General features: G+C 45.6%; 2 protein-coding genes across 4 annotated transcripts in view; one reads left to right on the plus strand and one right to left on the minus strand.

Annotated features, from left to right (window-relative positions):
• Nucleotides 1–4,544: 4,544 nt before the first annotated feature.
• On the minus strand, nucleotides 4,545–8,637 carry LOC119393104 (leukocyte elastase inhibitor). Its single transcript, XM_037659927.1, has 4 exons — nucleotides 8,443–8,637; nucleotides 7,287–7,831; nucleotides 6,192–6,315; nucleotides 4,545–4,922 (listed from the first exon to the last, which is right to left on the minus strand). Exons 1-4 carry the CDS (start codon nucleotides 8,635–8,637, stop codon nucleotides 4,545–4,547), a joined length of 1,242 nt encoding a protein of 413 aa, XP_037515855.1.
• Nucleotides 8,638–13,384: 4,747 nt separating this feature from the next.
• The window catches only part of LOC119393229 (peptidyl-prolyl cis-trans isomerase G), a 44,650-nt gene continuing 35,572 nt past the window's right edge, over nucleotides 13,385–22,462 (plus strand). For 2 of the 3 annotated variants that reach the window (XM_037660136.2, XM_037660137.2), the window contains exons 1-6: nucleotides 13,395–13,429; nucleotides 15,022–15,095; nucleotides 16,695–16,769; nucleotides 17,172–17,279; nucleotides 20,794–20,838; nucleotides 22,033–22,120. In XM_037660136.2, coding sequence (XP_037516064.1) covers nucleotides 15,029–15,095; nucleotides 16,695–16,769; nucleotides 17,172–17,279; nucleotides 20,794–20,838; nucleotides 22,033–22,120 — 383 coding nt within the window. In that variant the 5' untranslated portion in view covers nucleotides 13,395–13,429; nucleotides 15,022–15,028. Of the gene's footprint in view, nucleotides 13,430–15,021; nucleotides 15,096–16,694; nucleotides 16,770–17,171; nucleotides 17,280–20,793; nucleotides 20,839–22,032; nucleotides 22,121–22,462 lie in introns of all 3 variants that reach the window. The other variant, XM_037660135.2, reaches the window with a different exon arrangement.

The raw sequence follows: 22,462 nt of genomic DNA on the forward strand, positions 1-22,462 counted from the left end.
GCAAGGCGCGAAAGCGTCGCATAGGCGGCCTGCACCGCAGAGAGCGTATACAGTGCGTGGTCGTTAGACGTGGAAGACAATTTTCGCAACAGAAGCCTAGGAAAAATTTCTTTATATAATTACATGTGACTGCTGTGTTGAAGGAGCACTTCGCCACAGTGGTCCGTTTCCCAGAGTGCAGGCGACAGTCACCACTGTAGACAGTTGGGGGGGGGAGGGCTCCACCCTTCTATCTTTTCTCAGTGGGGGGAAAGGGGGCTAGCGCCCCCTTGCCCTCCCAGTAGATACCGCCTATGCTCAGACATACCCTTGTCAAACAGCGCGGGCATAAACTCGACTCATGTTCGTCAGGAAATGGATCGCATTCCCACCCATACGAAACTTACGTTGCGGCTTATCATTCCAAGACAGCCCGCCCAGCTTCCGTTGGGGAATGTGCCCGCATAGACATGGTCTCTTGGGATCAGGACGACGTGCCTGCGACAAGCATCACCCAATATATTTTATTGAATGACATAAAATTTATTTTCCAATGTGAAGCATTTCTTCGCGAACCAATGGTACAGACGCATGCGTACAGACTCACTTGATCTTCAGGGAGTTCACAACCAAGTTGTAGACGTATCCGCCCAGCCCGGAGGCGACAACTGTTCCATCAGGATCGCGGCGGTATCCGATGAGCGGCTCCATCTGAGTCGAAGCGATAACACTCATTATAATACAGTTGCGGTTATGAGTAGTGGGTGGGGGTTCAGGGTTGCTCTCAACACGCTTTTTGCCGCTTACCTTATGAGTCCAGTTACCGGCAGCGTTTCATTCTAGACATGCATTACACTGCTGAAGTGAACATTGCGTACCTAACTTTTAACTTAAAAATTTATATCACAACAATGACGACAGATTCAAAGCGAATACCACCCTCAATTACGGCCATCCCCCCCCCCCCCGCCCCCCTTCTCCGGGACCATATGAAACCTACGCCTCTGCGCCTGGTTATCTTACGTAATGCTCTGCTCCACCTTTTAAGCCAGGTAATGTGGAAAGGTAAGGCAGAGACATCCTTATACGTTACAAATCAAAATGGCAGCGTGTGATAGTTCTTAAAAGACCTCAAGCTACATACACTGCTACTAAAAGAACCGCGAAGTTGTGATAGTAAATATCAACCGCCTACCTTTTTCTTGGGGGGGGGGGGGGGGAAACAACCACAGCGCACCCACAGCGCCGTTGTTGTCCTCTCCTCTTTCGTCCTGTTTTTCTGTGCGAGTGTAGGAACGGCCAGCCCAAATACGCACGCTTCTAACGTTTAATTTAGGTTAGCCTTTCCAGTACATCTTGTTTCAACAGATTAATATGCTGCTCCCTTCGTTTATGTATTACTATGTGAAGCACATGCACTTACCGGCGTTAAGCAGGCCCGCAGGACTCCAGTGAACGTCTCATTCATGGCTTAACTTTCCGTTGAACTGTCCGCTCTTGGCTGTCGTGTTGTTTCCAACGGTGCCACTGGTCCCTTTGATTTGGAGCATATCGTTCGTTCACTGTCCTAAAAGAAACACACACAACAACGGAGAAATGAAGGTGGTGCAGCCACAGCGTCATTCTGGGTGAAACCCTTCACGATGGTTATCGCGGTGATGAGTCAACTATACGGCCCTCCCATTGGTCCACGGGACCTTCATTCCCTCTCTGTGCGTAGTCTTCTAATCACAATGGTATCCAATATTCCATATTTTCTCCGTATATTGTAACAAGAAATCTCTCTGAACTGAAATTAAATGTAAATAACTCGGAGCCCGTGTACACATACTTTAATTCCTCTCGTATCCACCTTTTTCCACGCATGTAGTATACTTCTTTCGCCTTGACCTTGTTTACGTCGGCATGATTACTTAGCTATTCGCGAAGTATTCAGAAAACACAAAATATTTTAAGGAGGTATTCGCTAGCATTGTTTTCGTTCTGATGCTTAGATAACGCGGAAGAAAAAATAACTGCCCAGAAACTTTAGGCGAAACTTCACAAGAACTTCACTGCGAATTCATCTCTGCGAGCCTGTATAGCAAAACGCTTCGCACCTGAACATGCATGGTAGCGAAGGCTCAACGCAAAACATGTTTGTACTTGATGACGATCAATTTTCGCTTCCTTCACAGGCGTTATACGTGTTCGACACGTATGGTTTACGAGATTCTGCTGACCAGTGAAAAAGTGTACATCGGCCAAACTGGCCGATTTATCAGCACAACTATTATTTGAACACTTCTGGAGGAGCAAATTTGCCTCGCCATTGTCGGGAATGTGACTGCATACCATGTTTTGTCTTGTTTTTTTTTTACTGTTAAAATTCTTGGTAGACTCAAGGGCGATATGAGCGCGAAATTATCGAAGCCGTTCACATCAGCATGCAAAAGGACAATTACGTCAGCACAATATCTCACGAATAGGAAGTAAGCTTCCTGTCGTACTGGCGCTAGCCACATGATCCATTCCGCTACCAATGTTGTTTGGTGTGTGTTACACTCTCTTGAGCTGCGCATATCCGCCTGGTTTTCCTAGAATATGGTTCTTTTCAATAAAGCCCAGTCGCTGTGACCTTGTCGTTGTTGTAGACTAGTAAAACTGGCTCATATCCCACGAGGGGATTGGTCTCACTGGGAGTTTATAAATAAAACGTGTTAGCAAATAAATAAATTAAAACAATACTAAACACTACATAAGATAACAGAAGGATGATACTCGACGTAAATAAACACTATGTAGTATATTTTAATCCATTCAGAGACTAATAAAAGACTGGAAAAAATTCCTGTGGTTCGTCGCAGCGTTGTATGTACCATCGCGCTCCTCTGTGCTTCGTCTTCTGGCTGGTTCAAATCCTCAAGAATATATCTTAATTTAAAGTGAAATCTCCGAGTGTTTTGAAAAAAAAATTATCAGTTTTATACATTACTTCTTTTTATTGACTGTCAATAATAAAGCTTTACTGATTGAGTTATGATAGGGCGGTTAGACTAAATAATAATTCGCAAGGTCAAGTGGCGCTTTAATTTGGCCAGATTATTTCTGGCCATTAAAATATCATTCATACTACAGGTGACCAGACGGTACAACATACATAACGAATTCACCAGTGTTTTCCTATCATATTGGCAGGAGAACACAGTCAGTTACGTATAAAATACAGCGGCCACCCTACAGCATAGCGCCAAATGTTGACACAACGTTGCCGCCGCATTGATAAAGTTGCTTCAACGTCGTGGCGTGCTATACTAGGGCACCGTTAATGAACCAGAGTTATACCATTTTTTCTTCCTTTGAATCTGCGAATAACATCTAGATTGCAATGTTGATAATGTACTGCAAAGAAGTCTAATTTTGTACATTCCTCTTAATGCATTGTACGTGCATGCATTGAAACGTCCAAGTTGGCTCTATCGATCTGCTTCATTTCATTATGTCGGTCGCCCCGCTGTTTGCCCGATCCACGCAAACGCTGTGTAAGCAGTAAAAGCAATGTCATACAGCGGCTGAATATTGTTGTTGTTGTTTCTCAGACATTTGGCGCAACCCACTTCGGGGGATAGACCATGAATCGGACGGTGCGTTTCTTAAAGAATTAATTCACTTTCTGTAGGAAACGGTTTTAAAACTGAATAGTTTATGCGTTAGACATTAACAGTACAACTTCATAAAGCTTAAAGAGGAAAACAAAAACGAAAGAAAAACGGCCAAAAATACATGTATATACATCTGTGATTAAGGAAAGAAACGTTCGAAAAAGAAACTGAACTAAGTTACACTTAGCATTCTAATCTTTTAGTCTCTCGTAGGAAATTACGTACAGCGTCGAAAACACTCCTGTGGCTAAAACCAAGCACGGTAGCACCAAATGAAAGAACCACCGGCTGAATAGCTGGACACGCGGCAAGACACGCGGCAGCGGCTTTTCTTCGAATTACTCGAAGAGGACGCGTTTGCCCCACTGCCGCCGCCTCCTCAGACATCGTCGCGAGGCGAAGTGACTTTTGACCTTGTGCGTTTGTTAATATAGTAAACGTACCACTAGTTTACTTGCCGATAATGTAAATATAATATACGGGAGGGCACTGGAAAAACATGTACTGCGTGATCTCTGAGTAGCTAGAGTTTTAAAAAGCGCGCTGCGAGTTTACTTCTATATCAACAACACGGAAACATTTACGTCCTGTGTTCGAGTAGGAAATTGCGCATTTCGCGAGAATTATGTTATCTGCGCAATGGAAAACATTCAGCTTGAGGCTATAGAAAGCCATGACATGGGTGCAGAATTGTGAAGAAAAAAAAGAGGAGCAGTGTATCCACGTATACCGACATTTTAGCATCGCTTCCCGTTGCCTCCTGCGAATCTTGTCAAGGTTTTTGCTTGGGAAGTGAATCGACATAAATAATGATAAACTAAAGGAACTGCACAACAGCCAAGTATAAAAATTTTCGTGTGCACGGCACGTAGAGTCTGAAGAAGAGTGCGTGTTTTTCGCTAAGTCTAAACACTTGGTTCCACATCAGGCGTCGACGTCTTGCACGTGGCGCACATTCCCGACGAAAAGCACGACTGCTGCAGGCTTGTGGGTTCGCACTAGGAACATAAACGGGTGGTCGGCCGTGAACTCGACGGCGCGCAGGTCACGGCGGGTGACGAGCGAAGCCGAGCCGGCTGCGGCCTCGGTGCCTTCCTCGGTCACCTCGAGAGCAGTTCGGTGCAGAGCCACCGAGACACCGAGTGAGGAGCCGCCGCAGCCCGCGTTACTGCTGCCGTGGTTCACAGTGATGCCCGAGAGGTCGGCGCGCGAAGTGAACAAGTCGGTGACGCCCATCGCGGACAAGGGACGGCGCAGGTCAGAGGTCGTCGACAACTTGAAGCGGGGCAGCTTTAGACAGACCTGCGCGCGACATCACAATACAAAGGGGTTGCTGTGCTCCACTGCTGACCAGAAGGTCGCGAGATCGAATCCCAGCCGCGGCGGTCGCATTTTCGATGGAGGCGAAAGCGCAAAGATGAAAATCAAGCAGTGACGTGCTTCTTACGTGCACGCGTTGTGTTTGCCTGCTTCTTTTCGTTGTCGCGCGCGCTGTTTCTTCGCCCAAATCTTTAACTAGCGTGCGCAGACGGCAATTTTTTTTGTGTATCTTCGCCATACGGCTGATTTAAGTTACAAAAATGGTGAGGGCAAGTGCAAGTGCACGCCCACAAAGCACAGGTCCACAAAACAATTTTTGGAACTTAGTTCTATCCATAGGTGTGCGCATGGGGGGGGGGGGGGGGTAGGGCATGGCGGCCGCCCCCCCTAGTTGCCTACGCCTAAGAGGGGGGGGGCGCAGAGTTTGTTCTGTACATTCACTTAGTAAGGGGGCGGGGCGCTGCGATGAACCTTCGCCCCCCCCCCCCCCCTGATGGGGAATCCTGCGCACGCCTATGGTTCTATCCCATGGCGTTGACACGCCGAAAAGTCACGCCGCACAAGATCTGGGCGACTGTGCCAACTGGCCCGCCTGCAGTTGGTGTTGCAGTTAATTTCTCACCAAAGACTGGCATTGGTCTCAGGCTTTGCAAGTTAAAGGTGGCAAGTTAACACATAATTGAATGCAACATCAAGGGTCCTTGGTCGCCATTTTTGTCCAAAAAACATGCGTAGCGTAACACCGCGCAATAAAAAAATGACGTGAGAGGCAGTAGCGCAGCCAGAAATTTTTTTCGGGGGGCGGGGCTGTTCAGCCATAATTTATGTATGTCCGTGAATGCGTTTGTATGTATGCGTGTATATATCCACATGTAAAATAGAAAAATTTGGGGGAGGGGGGTTGAGCTCCCCCCCCCCCCAACCTTTACTCAGTCGTGCCGAGCTGCACAACGATGAATTGGGGGAGGAGGCCGCCCCCCCTGCCCCCCTCCCCAGTGCGCACGCCTCTAGACTTTCTATTTAGTAGCAGAAGTTGCGTCTTTTCCTTTCCTCAACCACTCCTCCTCCTCCTCTGTTTAGTAGGACTGACAATTGGGCTAATTGGTAAGGATTTCTGATCAGGTGTTCCTTCCAGAGGCGGTTCGAAACGGCCTCGTTGCATGTGTACCACTAAGAGAGGTTAGGTTTCGACTTTAGTTAAAGGTTAAATCATCAATTGTCAGGAGACATCTGCCGGCAGAGCCCGAATACCTTGGTGAAGCTGCTCATATTGTTGAGCATGGTGGACAGCTCAGAGGGCGTCACGAGCCGTTCGAAGTCGTCCAGCCCATCTACCTTGTCCGGCAGCAGCACAACCATCGAAACGTTCTGGTTTCTGCGAAAATTTTAATGGTTAGTGCAGCGCTGTAGTGGTATTGGAACGTCCCTATAATGTCAGAGCGCGCTTCCCGTCTGATGGTAATATAGCAAAGGACTAAAGTATATAGACGTCCAAATCCAGGAGATCATTTCTTTTCTTTCTTGCAGGATTTAAGTGGTATTTGAACACACATTCAACCATTTGAATGCGTGTTTTTTCTCGTAAGAGTGAGCATCTTTTCAGAGAAGGAGCGAAGTGGCGGACGTACCCCTCACACTCATTTGAAGTTATCGCTGCCGTCAGCAACTGGTTATGTAGATCGCCAAGTGCTGCCACCACCAACCTCAATCTTTTTTATCCAGATACCCTAAAGGCCCAGAAGGCATTACGTAGGGGTGGGGGGTGGGGGTACAGTAAATGTGGCAATAAATAAAATACATACTGAACAATGAAATAAGAATACATGAATAAACAAACATGGAATGGTGTAAAAATAGCTGCGTGTGACAGTATTATACTACGTCAAGAAACTAACTCAGGGTTAGTGAAACAATCATAAGGTAAAGTTCCATAACAATAAACATCATCAGTATCACATGAAACTAATAGAAAAAAAGCACATAAGAAAATCAGCACTAGTGATTCGAGGATAGAATTTTTCTATTGGCTGACTTTAGGCTTTAGACTAGTTACAAATAAGTCATGATTCACAATGCGTACAATGTCAGCAGGAAGAAGATTCCATTCACGAATGGCGAGAAGTGGAAAGTGAAACAGAAGATTAGTGCGGGCGAAAATAGCTTCAATTTTATGTCGGTGATCGAGTCGCGAAGATATATGACGAGCTCGCCTTATATTGAAGATATCGTGGGATGACTGATTGAAGTGAAGCTTATGAAAGAAAGACAATAGTGACAGCAACCTGCGATTTTCCAGAGAAGTCCATCAAGAGTGGCCGAGGAGCGTGACATTGAACTGCTTCTTACCTGTACGGAATCGTGACCAAGCTTACTCCAAGGCCCTCGTGGCGCCCGACGGCGAAGCGTCCCGTCCTGTACATCATCTTCACCTTGCGGCTACGCGTGGGCGTCTCATAAAAGGGCTCCTCCGCGGTGAGCTCGGGATCGAACAGCTCCGCCCAGCTGCCTCTGAAGTAGACGGCGTTCACAAGCGCAACGCACGTAGCAGAGTTCACCGAACCTGGCGGCAGCAACTCCGCAATCTTGGACGCCGTCTTTCGGAAGACCCAGTCATTGATGGCACGCCTCGTGGTTTCCGGGTCGGTGACGAAGTCCACGTTGGTTACCGACGCTCTGTACGACGCATTGACAAGCGCCGCGTACTCTGGGGCCAGCCGTACGTCGAGACCCGCGTACAGTCGGTTGGCGAAACGAAGACTCATTGCAGCAGTGGCCTCCGTTCTATCGCTGTCGTAGTTGAGACTCTCGAAAATTGAGGCGAACGCGTCGTGGATGGCGTTATCATCATCCAAGGCACCGGAATGTCCACTCGAGACGCCCCGGGATGATTTCTGTGAAATATATTAGGAACTTTCTGTTGCAAGCTGGCAGTTGCTGAAGTGTAAAGATCTCAGTGCGATGAGTGAACTTGTGCGTATATAGTTATAAAACGAACATTGGCGGAATAAAAGCGGATACAAGGGAGATATAGAATATAGGACGACTCTGTACTCAGAACATTGTTATTAGGAGAGCTGGGGCACGGAATGTGTTCTTGACATTCCAGGCCCACACAAGCATTCGTATTCAAATTTCAACCCGTTTAGACATCAAAATGAACATCCCTCATTCTGGTCAATTCCTCACAGCGATGTTGACCTTCGCATAGCGCTGCTGTCACCAGAAAGACATTATTATTGCAGATTCATCCACAGGTCATTAGTGCAGCAAAGACCAGGAAAAGGGACACCGAATGGAAACGTCTAAAACGTATGGTTCTGCAGGCGCTGAACTGCAGTCCGATTGTCCACCAAGACGGAATGTTCAACGGTGAATGTGTGTCTCTCCTTTACTTACATCGCACTTTATCGCGGCCGCCAAGAGGCGTGGCCGTTGCACAGCGCAGTACAAGTGCGCTTCACACGACGATTTTTATTCTAATTTAGTTGTTGTCGAAACGTACGCCTTGGACGAACAGAGCTCGGATCTGCTTGGCGGTGTCGTTACGGGCTCCGGCGAGCGTCATTCCGAGCGCAGCCGCGATGGTGAGCGGCGAACACAGCAGGTTGCTGGCGTTGGCCGCGCTGTCCGCACTCAGAAGCTGCTTGTAAAGGTTCACCGAGAAAGTGAACAGCAGCTGTCCGAACGCAGCTTCCATTGCAGCACTGCGACAAAACGCATACAGTGGCGCGCGTTATACCTTTCGCGATAGCAAGTCTGCAGTTTAAGAATACCCGAAGTCAGGTTGTTTTACCCGACCCGAAAGCAAGCTGTTTTATCCCGCAGAGTTCCCGCTGCGCGCTCTCCAGCTGTCCAAAGTGTATTTTATTCGCGATAATATTTTTGCCAACTCGTCCATATACACTCTTCTACGCTCATTTTACTTAATCGGTGATCCGACAGAGATGACAGGACGGGCGCTTCTTTGAAGGCTCGTGCTTTATGTAAGTGAACGTTGACGAACTCGCCCATTTCGTCATATTAATGAACTTGACCTGCTATAGTGTACTAAAAAAGTGAACACAACACACAAAAGCCAACACGGACGGAACGCAATACTATGTAGCATTTCCCGAGGACAATTAAAAAAAAACAACGACCACAAATGTACACATAAAAGCAATAAATATAATAATAATATATGATTATGAGAGACGCCGTAGTGGAGGGCTCCGGAAATTTCGACCACCTGGGGTTCTTTAACGTGCACCTAAATCTAAGTACAGGGGCCTCAAACATTTTCGCCTCCATCGAAAATGCAGCCGCCGCGTCCGGGATTCGATCCCGCGACCTTCGGGTCAGCAGTCGAGCGCCATAACCACTAGACCACCGTGGCGGGGCGACATAAAAGCAAGGCGTTTCGTTTTAGACGGGCTTCCACCCGATTCTCCACTTCACTATAGTATTGCGTTCCTTCCAGCGCGGCCGTGGTTCAACTCCATGGGCAGGCACATTCCCATTCAGAATGTATAGGCATGAATAGTGCTAATAAAATAAGGACCGCTTGTGCCTTGCTGAGTCTGTGCCTCACTTAAAACGTGCCTAAACGCCATTGCCTACATCTTGAAGAAAGTGTCGCGATGATCCTGGCCGTTTAAAGATACGCCCAGAGCACGCAAATGTTTGCAGTCTTTGGGAAATAAGATTTACCTCAGCTGTATCTTTCACGTTGAGGAGCAGGACTACGAGGAAGACTCGGGCGCGCAATCTTCTTCTGCTTCTGCAGCTGGTCGCAAGGGCAGCCTCGCTTGCTTTCTTGCTTGTTCTTGCTGTTCCGTGGAGCTTACCCACTACAGGCGATTAGTCGCAAAGAACAAGGCAAAAAGGAAGAGAAAGTATGGCTCAGCGGACCCCGTATCTCGGATCATTATTGCCGATTCGCGGAGTGCGTGCCAAAATCTTACTAAAGGTCGCATCACTATTCGCGCTGCTCGAATCCTCAAGCGCTGTGACTATCTTAACCGGCCCAAATACCCGTTTCGTCATCTGGACTCCAGCTTACGCAGGACTATATAGGTGGTAAGTTCCAGTGCTGGGCAGTATCGAAGATACATGTATCTTAGATACTATCTTAGATACTCTTTGGGTATCTTGTATCTGTATCGCGGTACGTCTCACAAGACGTGTGTCAGTATATGTATTTATGATACATTAAAGAATGTATCGTGTATCTTAAGATACAAGATACTGCGATCGCATCACCACCATGCGAAACAATAAGCGTTGGCTGAACGCCGCTTCTCAAGCCGATACTGCTGCCACTAAGTGACCAGGATAAAGCTGAAGGCCGTGACATTATTTTATCTTTCCACCAGAGTTTTTCGAGCGAGGATAGGCGATGAGCTGTGAGCGTGAGTCACGTGGTGGCGCTCGCGTCATCTCGATAGACAAGCGCGCGAACGTACGCCCCGCCGACCTTTCGTTTTATCGCTTTTTTCCTTTTAGTTGTGACAGTGCCGTGACACTTGGCAATTAGCAACTGTCCTGTGCCGCGTATACTCCAATGCGCGCGGCGTCTTTCGCACACATTCTGATGCCGCTATAGTGTCATTATCGAAGTTTTTCTTGCGTGGTGCTTCGTTACGAAGTCTGAAGAATGCGAGCATGGGGGATTGCTTTGCGTCTGATGGCTTTCACACATCGGCGATTTGAAGGATCTCGTATGTAAGTCTGACTTACATGCACTAAGATTAACTTATATGCAAATAATATTCCAACCGCTATAGAACCACCGGCACCGATGCTGGATCTAACAGAACAAGCATTCACATAACAACCGCAATCTTGGCGTATGTCTCTTTTTCTTTTATTCAAAGAGTTTTAAAAATCCTAATTTGATTGTTAGCACTAGTTCTTTCTTAGCTGTCCTTCTTTTCCATCCCATACATTACATATGATTCTATATAGTTTTTTTCTGGTCTATGCCTTTAAGGTACTGAGGTAAGCTCTCTGATTTATTCTTGCTTTTAGCGTCATTTCTGCTTTTGTTTGCATACTTATAGTCCACTTGAATTTACTTTTATGTAAAGGCGATGTTGAGAGCAAATATATAATAAACCGGGCGCGCCTGGCGTATACAGTAACAAAAATTCTGCTTACTACTAAGTAAAATCGCGAAATTGAGTTTCCATTGTAATAACACAAATTACCAAAGGTATTCAGGAAACATTAATGTTATACCAAATGCTCCGTTTTTCTCATTAGCGTCCCAGCGAGCCGTTTTACGCTATTTTCCATAGGCACTGAATTCAATTCTCATAGCTATTAGGGATTACCCGCTGCGGTGGTCTAGTGCAGGGGCGTAGCCAGGGGGGGGGGTTCAACCCCCCCCCCCCCGAAATTTTTCAGTTTTGCTTGCGTATATATACACGCACGAACACACATAAAGTATGATTGAACCCCCCGCATTCCGATGGAGGGAAAAATGCTAGAGTCCCGTGTGCTTATATTTATATTTTAGAACCCCAGGTGGTCAAAATTTTGGGACGTCAAAATTTTGTATACATATATAAATGTATAATCATATCGTGGTTTGGGACGTCAAACGCAACAATTATTATTAGCTCTTGGGAGTGCTGCCTGTATCGTGTTTCTATGCTTATTCGCTGTGCTTGATACGCAACCGCTTTCCTATTTTACTTAGATATATTTGTCTTCCTTGTTTAGGCTTCCCTAAATTATATTACTGTTACTAATCACCGGGAAATCGGAGCTATAAGTGGCATTAGTCTGAATAGCGGCGGTGTCCTGTGGCGCTTTGAGCCACTGTACAATACGTCTGAATCGTTTCTGGGCGGCACATGTTCTTGGTGACGTACACCTGTCCGGTGATTCGTTATTGCCAAAACAGTAATACGTTTACGGGAAAGGTGGAACTCCACAGTGGTATTTGCACCATCGTGCGGAGGCTTCTTATTGAATTTCTTAAAGGATTACATGGCAATTCGCTAGCTGATCGGCAAGCAGAGCAGCGACTCCCACCGATTGCCAAAGCGACAAGCAAGAACCTCTCTATTCGAAGAGTATAAAGTGCTGTCATGTTAAGCAGCTAAATCAACGCCAATTAATAAGTTGTTTCGGAATGAAACTAATATACATTGAGCAAGAAGTAGAAAACTTTTGAGATGCTAATACACATTCATTCATATAAAACAAAATTGGTCGCAGTTAATACATTTTCATTCAGAAGCCACGGAAGTGGCTATTTCGCGCAAAGAAAACACAAGGGGAGGGATAAGGGGAGCGCTCCCCTTATCCCTCCCCTTGTGTTTTCTTTGCGCGAAATAGCCACTTCCGTGGCTTCTGAAAGAACATGAACCGACTAGCCCAACAGCGTGTGCTTCTGTAATACATTTTCAAGCGAGCATTTTCGTGGCATTTAGTGCTATATTAAATAGATATATAATAACAAATTTGCGAATGTATCGAAGTATCTTAAGATACAATTGGAATGTATCGTATCGGATACAATCATTGTTGTAGTATCTTGTATCTGTATCTCAAATACTTCTAGCCCAGGGGCGTAGCCAAGGGGGGGGGGGGTTGGGGGTTCAAATCCCCCAAATTTTGTCAGTTTTGCTTGCGTATATAGGCACGCACACATACAAACGCACGCACGAACATACATACGTCCCCGGCGTAAGCGAAGGCCCGTCCCGTATAATTCGGCCGTCGTACGACATCGATGTCGCACGTGCCCCTATGCGCAAGCTCAGGCAATCTTTGGTCACGGTAAAAGATAAGCTCGCGAAAGACAAGTTTCCTGGTGTCGTATACAGAATACCTTGCGCTGATTGTGGACACGTGTATACATTGGTGAAACAGGTGATTTCGCAAAAAGATTAAAGCAGCACAAGAACGATGTCAATAAAAAGCACGTGGCAACAAACGCGTTGGCTGAACACGCAGTTTCCACGGGCCATGACGTCAACTGGGACAACACGAGCATAATTGGAAAAGAAAGAAACAAGACGGCGAGGCTTTAGCTCGAATCCGCGGCGCACGCGCTTAATCGCAACTCTGGCAATCTGCCCCCGATCTACACCCGTTGCTTGCGTCACAAAACTAATACTGTGTCCTCCTTTGTGAAATGTCTCATAATCGCATCGTTTTTCTGGCCCGTAAAACACTAACATTAAATTTGATTTCCCTTTTCTTTATGTTCGACAAATTTTCAGGTCTTGCCCAATGTTTGAAATCCGCGCCAAGCGGCGTATCGCAACTACCTAAAAACTGGTACGCTCTGCTAAGGCTAGACTACTCCTATATATAACAAGCTTAATTACGTTAAATTTTAAAGTCATTAGAAATGGAGACAGGCTACGCTAAACGAAGGAACTGGATAGCAGTGAACCTTACGTTGACGGCGAATTCTCGACATCGCTTTTGCCGTTGGCAACAAGGGACATTGTCGAGTTTTTTTCTTCGAGTTTACCGATGCCCGATGCTAGGTAAGGTTTCATCGCTATTTACAAGTTGTCTATTGCTGCAACTCTGCGGGAAAGAGTTGTTTCTCAGGGCCAAGAGTGTAGACGATCGTCTTATTAAGTAACGGCTACTACCGTAACCACTGAAAATACGCACTTGCAGTGTCGCGGCGGCGACAGCCGCAGTTTTTCCAACATGGCAGCGAACCATGCGCGAGCGCTCGGTATTCTTACTTTTGTATATAACAAGAAAAGTAGTGTGTACACTAACGCAAAATCTTGCGTACGGTTTCTAGAAGCGGAACACGTGCGATCGGTCCCCCATATTTGTTTACACCGACTGCAAACGATGCTCCTTAGCAGACTACAGCGTCTACTGACACCGGGTAGCGCCTCCGATCTGGTGATGAAAACTAACGCTTTCACTGTTATGCTCGCAGAGTTGCACTGGACTTTCTAAGGCTTTGTTCGGGTCTTGTCACCAGGCATTACCACCTTAGCGTTTCGCCTTGGTTTGGTTTTTGCTTGTTAACTCATGAAAGCTCTCCGCCCTCTGAGAACGCGCGCGATCGTTTCAAAGCGGACGACGTCACAGCTTGTTTGCGTATTGCTATTTCCAGCGCTGGGCACGAATTCGACAGCACTGTGCGACTGGCCCTGTCAAATGACTTGCCTCTTCAAGATATTGGAGCTAGTGACTTACAATACCGCTCGCCCGTTTCTCATTTTGATTACTGCGTCATGTGATCGCGTTGTTTGAGAGCTGGCGTCGTGCTGACTACCGAGCTGATCCCTGGTTTGAGCGCTATGTTACACACTTGAGAAAGGTAGTAACAACGCTAACAAACCCTTGCTACCATGAATTTCTTACAGAAACGGTGCTTTAAAGGAGCACCCACGGCGTTGCGTGTGCGACATTGAAGACATGTAGCTAGAACTAAGGCATCTGAAAATTTGAGACTTGAATTACAGTGATGCCATATAAAATTTAGAGCGCAAAGAGAAAGACGCAGGTCGAAGAAAGATGAACACACCACAAGCGCTCTTGTGTTGTGCCTTTAACTTTCTCCGTCCAACGTCTTTCTCTTTGCGCTCTAAGCTTTATACAAATATGCAATACCAACTAGCCCACCTAGCCATCTTGTAACGAAACCATTGTAGCGCAAGTGAAAGTAACATAAAAGTTTATGACTGACTACATCAATCGTTGCATGCACAGGTGTGTCGTTATAAGATTGTTGGAGAGAACAGCAGTGCTAACTCCATTGAATGTTCTACCTTATGCTTCACTCATTTTCATCCGTTATCACTGTGGTTGTATTTTACCTAAAGGCATTAATTTGCTTCTACATGACACAGTGAAAGTAGTACAGGTATGTGCATGGCAAAAAAGGAAAAAGAAGCTAAACTTCATCTTCTTACATGCCTTTCCAGAAACCTCATGTTATGCTAAATGTTTGCAACTTTTGTTTGCCTTGTGAAGACATCACTTTACCGAGGACTGGGACTGTTTGCAACACACTTTCATTATCTGCACTATCTCTGTCATAGAAGCAATTCTGAATGTCCAGCAACTTGGAGGTACTCGTCAAAACAAACATTGTTATTTCTTGCAGATGAAAGATGACCATAGAGAAAAAACGGTACAACCCTCGCTGCTTCTTTGATGTGCAGATAGGCGACGAACCTGGTAAGTATGGTTGACGACGATAATAATTTCTGCTGGGGTTTTACGTGCCAAAAGCACAACATGATTATGAGGTACGTCGTATTGGGAGGGCTCCGATTAATTTGTACCACCTGAGGTTCTGCAATATGCTCCTAAATCTAAGCACACGAGTGTTCTTTACATTTCGCCCTCATCGAAATGCGGTCGCCATTGCTGGGAATTGAACCCGCACCTTTGAGCTTAACAGTGTGACACCTTGCGTGCTAAGCTACTGCGGCGGGTCCGAGTGTGGTCTCAAATGCTCCAGGAGGTCGCTTCTTGTGCTTTTACAAAATGAGTCTATGTGAACAAGAGCAATAGATAAACGTATTCTAAATGAATAACCTGCCTCTAAAACAAGATATTGGTGGTCATGACAGAAATGTCAGTGCTCAGGTTCACTATTGATAGAAAGGGCGATATGTAATTAAAGGAGTGGTGACACAAAATTTGTGAACCCCTGTTTTTTTTGCTCTTGATCAATGGCCACTGACTTCTTAATAGCGGCAACGAAATTCATTTGCCCCGGCGCGAGACGAATGTTTAATTATATGCTCGTATGTTACGACCGGAGGCAGTTTCGATTTCGAAGAGCACTCGGTGGCCCCGTGACGTAGTCGGCCTACTCGTTAGCAAATACTATCGGGTGACCGCGAGAGCCACGGATGTCACTGGCCAGCCTCTGTAATGTTGTCAGCGCTGCTGTTTCGTTACTGTGTTGAGCATGGTGTTGAGTGTTTCGAGTGCTTATTTCCTCGATTGTCAAACTACGTTGCTCATCTAGTGCGACGATAGACGAAACAGCTGGGAGGAGTGTAAAAATCAGTCAGAAAAGCTCGATTCACTTTGCAAATCTCACCGGTAGCTGCGATTTTGTTCTTGAGGCAACGTTTTCCATGAGGCTTGGGGTAGCCGCAGCATTAGACGTGCTGAAACGTTTTCGCTCCGATCATTTGTAAAGTAGCAGGTTGAGAAGTGACGAAGGAAGCAGTGAAATCACAACATGGGCATTCTGTAACAGTGCTTATGCATAACATGCAAGTGACGTGATGTATGCTTTACTGACTCATATTTATGTAGAGCAACGCTGCATTCTCAATGCATACCAGTCCCACGTGTGGTATGCATTGTGTGGCGTATGCATTGTGTGGACATCGTGTGGCGTTTTGTCCAACTACAATAATTTTTTTCTGTTTTTTCTGTCGCGTTGCTGTTCTTGTTGAGAAAAAAAGCAATGAGAATCCTGTGAGTTGCTAATCATCTCACTGCTAATGCTTTACACAGTCAGTAAGCGGGTAAGTCGCTGCAATGTTATTTTGTAGGTCTCTGTTTAGGCTATGCATCATCAGGTGTCGCTACCAGTGTTGTCAGTCTCGTACACGCCTCTGGTAACCTGGCCAGAACTCGTCACATACGTTGTTTACAAAAAGGCCCCGCTCGATGACATCATAAAGGGAAAAAATGCTATTATGGCCCCTGGTGAAAGCACTTTGTACGCACTACATTAATTGTTTTGTATCTCATTACTAGTGGTTAGATTCATTCTTGTTTCTGTAATATTTTTCCCTTTCTCTATTGCAGCGGGGAGGATTGTTTTTGAACTGTTTGCAGACGTCTGTCCCATAACATGCGAGAACTTCCGGGCCCTATGCACAGGTTAGACACATTTACTATGCTAAGTTTTGTGTAGAGTTTATGGGGCTGTGTACAAAGGTTGAATAGTGTCTCTTTAGTGAATTCAGAGCAAAAGTAGATGTTTGTGGTGTAATTTCAAACCTTGAAGAAGAATTTGAAACAGACTGTGCTTAAAACACCATGAAATTAGATATTGTTTTCTTTTAAGAAATTGTGCTGGCCATTTTGCCTCCGAGGACACCATTTGGAAAGCTGGAGAGAGGCTTTGCAAGTATCTGAGGGTGCACACAGGCGTTAGTGTCACTCAATGAGGGGGTGTTTGACAGCATTGCCTACTCTGGTGGAATCACCTACAGATGTACAACTGTAGCTGGTTAATACCTAGTACAAACTCACTATCAATCTTCCACTTTCACTCTTCAGGAGAATGTGGCATAGGCAAGACAACGGGCAAGCCACTCCACTACAAAGGTGTAAAGTTTCATCGTGTCATTCGCAGCTTTATGATCCAGGGGGGAGACTTCTCTGTTGGTAAGCTGCACCATGTCTCTTCCTTGCCTCCTTTGTTTTGAATACACGAATTGACTTTCAATAGTTGTTGTAATTTATAGTGCAAGCAGTTATTCTATCTAGTTTCAATAGTGTGTTTATTCAAGATAGGTAATGAAGCCTTCTCGTTCCTGACTGCATGCACTTATTTGATAGAATAGGCCAGAGGTCTCAAACACACAGCCTGCGGGTGGCCCTTTCGCTACACGCTCGGCCCTTAAGGGGGGACACGGGTTGTGGAGACGAAAAAATCGCGAAAAAACTCGTTTTTTTTTTTTATTGCGTTTTTGAAATCTACAGCAACTAGTGCACTTGTTCTGTGAATTTCAAGCCGATAATATCGGTATTTTAGCCGCAAGAACCTTCTATAGAGCGCGTCGTTGTGGAGCTCGCCGCGCGTTTGCAGTGATGAACGCATGAAACCTTTCACTGTGAACGTTTTGGCCGCGCGTGCCATGCAGGCAACGGGGAACAGACAGACCGCGCTCAATGATGTGTTCTCGTTGATGGGCATCAGCCGTCGGGGTCTGCACACAAAAACGTGGCAGCACTACGTGAAGACGAAGTTGGCACCCGCGGCCGATTGCGCTGCACGTAATTTGACGAGCGACTGCGCGCGGTCGGTTCGCGAACTTTACGCCGAACTCAATATAGGCCACACCGGGAACATCGCGGTGTCATATGATGGGACATGGATGACCCGCGGTCATTCATCACATATCGGTGTCGGCACCGTAATAGAGTTGTTCAGCGGGCTGGTGCTTGACTTTGTTGTTTTGAGCAACTTTTGTGCTGGGTGCGAGTCGGGCCCAAAGGAAGGTGACCCTTCTTATGTAGCGTGGAAGAAAGATCACCAGTGCCAAAAAAACACTTAGAAGAAGGCTGGGGAAATGGAGGTTGAGGCCGCCCTCATCCTCTTCAGGAGGTCTCTTGAGCGGCACAACCTGTGCTACACCACGGTGCTTTGCGACGGGGACAGCCGCAGTTACCTTGCGCTATGTATGGGTATGGAAAAAGAGGACTGCGTTAATCATGTCCAGAAGCGCATGGGCACTGCTTTGCGCAACTTGATTGCCAAGCACAGAGGCCCTGGCCTTGACAGTCTTGGGGGAAAGGGCCGCTTGACAGGAGATCTGATCTCCAAGCTGAGCGATTATTATGGGTGGGCTCTCAAGACCCACAGTGGTGATGTTGATGCTATGCACACAGCAGTGATGGCCACCTATCATCACATCACGTCCAATGATGATGTGGCAAACCACACTCTTTGCCCAGCTGGCCCAAACTCCTGGTGCAAACAAAATGCAGCAAAGGCCAAGGGTGAGCCCATTCCCAGACATCGTCGAAAGCTGCCTCCGCATGTCTGCCAAGCCTTACTTCCCATTTATCAGCGCTTGTCAGACAAAAAGCTGTTGCAACGATGCCAGCGTGGGAAAACCCAAAACAACAATGAATGTCTGCATTCAATGATCTGGGCCCTGGTAGCAAAGGAGCGACATGCTTCCCTATTCACAGTGGAGGCAGCTGTGGCAGAAGCAGTGCTCAAGTTCAACGCAGGCAATGAAAAGGCATCAGAAGATATCAGGAAAGAGCTGAGCCTAAACGCCAGCTGGCAAAGCCGCAGCTGCATGGCTGAAAAAGATCGATGGCGCACGGCAGCATCAGCCAAGAAGGGAGAAACAACTGAAGACTTGCACCGGTTACTGAAAAAGCGCCACACAGGGGCTAATAATCAAAAGGACTATATGCCTGGTGCATACTGAGCTGTTTCAAGAGCAGTTATGTGAATATAACGAGTCTTTTTTGTTTTTCTCAGTTTTCTCAAAACATGTTTTTTGGTCACTTTACTAGTTTGTCGAGGTGATATCTCAAGATCTAGAACAGCTAGAGCAATAATTTTTTTTTAACATGAAGCCCAATCTGTGTACTACAAAGTGCTGAGAGCAGAATTTCCATTTCCTGCACTTATAAATTTAAAAGTTATTAAATTTATTTGTGTGTCATAGCCATGGCATAGACACTGAACTTTGATCATCTGCAGAATCGCTAATTGTGCTTTGATTTGAAATCTGCTTGCAGCGTTGCACTTATTGCTAATTGCACTATCTAGCTATGCAATAATAATCAGTTTTTGAGAAGCGCTTTCTTTCCTATTGTCTCCGAAAACAATAGAATGGCAGCTTCATGTATCTTCTGAATTAATTGACCTACAAGAAAACTTTTTGCATATTTGAAATCAGCAGGAAAAACTACATAAGCATGTATATTTTCATCAAGTTTCGTCAAAAGATGCAGAAAATATCTCCACACACCATGTCCCCCCTTAATGACTGTGTTCGTCCCATATGTTTTTTAAAATTTTCTTGATAAGTATGTTCATGAGCTACACCGATGTGACTTGTCTGAAGCATTTTTTTAATGACACACCCCGTGCGGTCACCACGAGCTGAAGCATAACCGGGGAACAATATCTGTATATTTCAGAATCGGTGTCTAGATTTTAGTCATTTTAGAGATCAGTATCGGTATGTTTCTCGAATCCTAATGTCAAATCCTCTTCAGAAATAAACCCATATGTGAAATATGGGAAAGGCCTTCTTTCAAATGGCAGTGTTAGCTGAGGTCTTCTTCAATCTCCCCCTCCTCCCCCGCTCTAATCTTCTTCACCGTCCTGGCCCTTGCGGGAGACTGAATGTCATGACTGCGCTCGCTAGCTGAGGTGATTTTGAGACCACTGGAATAGGCAGTTATAGCCTTTTATTTTCTCTGCCTTTTATTTTTCTTTGTCGGGTTATGCAAAGTGTGCTAACAGGTGTTAAGCTAGTGAAAAAATGCTAGAACTCGTGTATATGATGCTGTTCTTGAAGACATGCTTACTGAATGCCTTGCTGGTGACTGCCGAGAAAAAAGACATGCTGTTACTTATGGCGCAAACAGCTCACAGTTTTTCAATTCTCAATGTCATGCGTCACTGTCTGAACATAGAACTTGGTAAAAAAGTTTCGGTGATAAAGTTTGCGGGTCTTTCATGATGCATGAGTGTCTTAAGTGGGCTACAACAGCCCCATTTGTTGTTATAAGCAGTATCATGCCTTATGACTTTTCAGTGCATATGTCTTAAGGAACGCAAATGCAAATTGTTAAAAGTAGCTGTTGGCCAAGCCGTCTCTTTGTGCCAGAGAAAAAGATAAACCTTTCATTCATGCGTGTTGGCTGCTAAGCACATTCTAAGACAGACTTAGCACACAACCTATGGGCCTATTCCTGCACTGAGTTCTCGCTTCTGCAAGCCTTTTCTGGCACAAATACTACCTATGTGGATAGCTCAGGAAACATAGCATCAGGACAGTGGAGCTAAGAGTATGTGTCATGTTTATCACCAGACTCTACAGAGGCAGAGAAAGCCTGTGGTTCTTGCGCCTGTTGGAATGCGCAGTGTGTGTCCCCTTGTGCTGACTGATGATTTGCCTTTCATTCTCTTTATTGGTGTTGCCAGGTAATGGAAGCGGCGGGGAATCCATATACGGTGGGACCTTCAAAGGTGTGTTCCGTATTCTTCATCGATTCGGCACAACTGAATTTATACTGTTGGTGGTCTGCATGCAATGTGAAGGGAAAGCATGCTAACAGTACCTGCTATTGAATGCTGAATGGCGCCACTCTGATGCCCTGTTCACCATTCTCATTGCTTCTCTTTGAGCTAATTCAGTCACCCTCCCTGCTCCAGCAGATCTCTTTCTCACTCAGCAGATACAATAGACTCTCGTTAAGTGGAACCTGAAGGGGCTAGGAAAATATGTTCCATTTAACAGGAGTTCCATTTACTGAGAGATGAACAGGGGTGGAGAATTCATGTATGTAACCAATGATATTAGAGGCAGTTGTTCCATTTTAACAGTGATTCCGTTTCCGTTGACTGACAGTCTACTATACTTGCTCTCCTCTCTACAATGATGCGGTGGGAGTGCCTTTTGTGGCATACTTCAATTACTGAACACCTCTATCCCTCCTGTAAATGCTTCTGCAATTTAAAAAATGGCGCTGTTATCACTCAGCAGAAGTGACCAGGTATCTGCAATATTGACTAGCAGCGTGCCTTCTTGGCACGGTTTCAAAGATTGGCCAGCACCCACGGCCTCCTGAAAATATAGGATGGGATGGTCTGAGATTTACATCGCATACACTAACCACCATATATTTGGGGTGTCTGCTTAAAGGTAAAAAGAAAATTATATGCAGTTACCAGTTACCACACCTTCATGTATTGTACGCTTCAGAAATGTTGTTGGCCATTCTGCTGTCTCTGGTCAATTTGCATGAACGATGTGAATAGTGGTGAGCATTCTGTAATGAACACAAGCACCAGTGATAATACTGGAATGTATTATTGCACATGTGTACATGCTAAACCCATAGATCAAATTTTGATGACCGAAGGCATCGCTTGCTACTATTGTTGTGCTTTCTCTTGCTTGCCTTTGCGTGGCACAAGTCATCTAAATAGAAAGCTTTTACTGAAGTTTGGGTTGCTCTATTCTTGACCGTCACTAGAAGGTGGCTCTAGCAATATGCATTTTAACCAATGTAGCCCATGTAAAAACTTCATTGCTGTTAGCCTTAAGAGAATAAAGCGGTTTGAGTGTGAGCTGGATCAGGTGATGCTAACGAAGTTTGCAGTCTGTGACATTTAAATCCTGTCCCATTGACATGGCTTCTCTCACCCTTCTCAATGCAGATGAAGGCTTTGAGCTCAAGCATGATCAGCCATATCTGCTATCCATGGCCAACCGGGGCAAGGACACCAATGGGTCGCAGTTCTTCATGTGAGTTCAGCAACTGCCTTGTCATGTCTTGTTGTTATACAGTGAAGCATCTCTTGGAAGAACATCATTCACACAAATTCTAGTACTTGAGTAAATTTGTAGACCCTCACCGAAATTCCATTGTGCTTCAAATAGACTGTCGGAACCATTCATTCGGGATCTTCATTACCTTGTATTCACTCTGTATATCTTCTCACTAAGTAGTAGTACTCACTAAGTAGTAGTACGCAGTAACTGACACGTCGAGCACGAGACAGTTGCGCCTGGTCCTGCTCCCGTTTTAAGGAGCATTCCTTATTACTATTTTTGTCCAACTATTGATGTAGAAAATTTCAATGCATG

Source organism: Rhipicephalus sanguineus, chromosome 5 (genome assembly GCF_013339695.2).
Source record: "Rhipicephalus sanguineus isolate Rsan-2018 chromosome 5, BIME_Rsan_1.4, whole genome shotgun sequence".
NCBI classification, from domain to species: domain Eukaryota; kingdom Metazoa; phylum Arthropoda; class Arachnida; order Ixodida; family Ixodidae; genus Rhipicephalus; species Rhipicephalus sanguineus.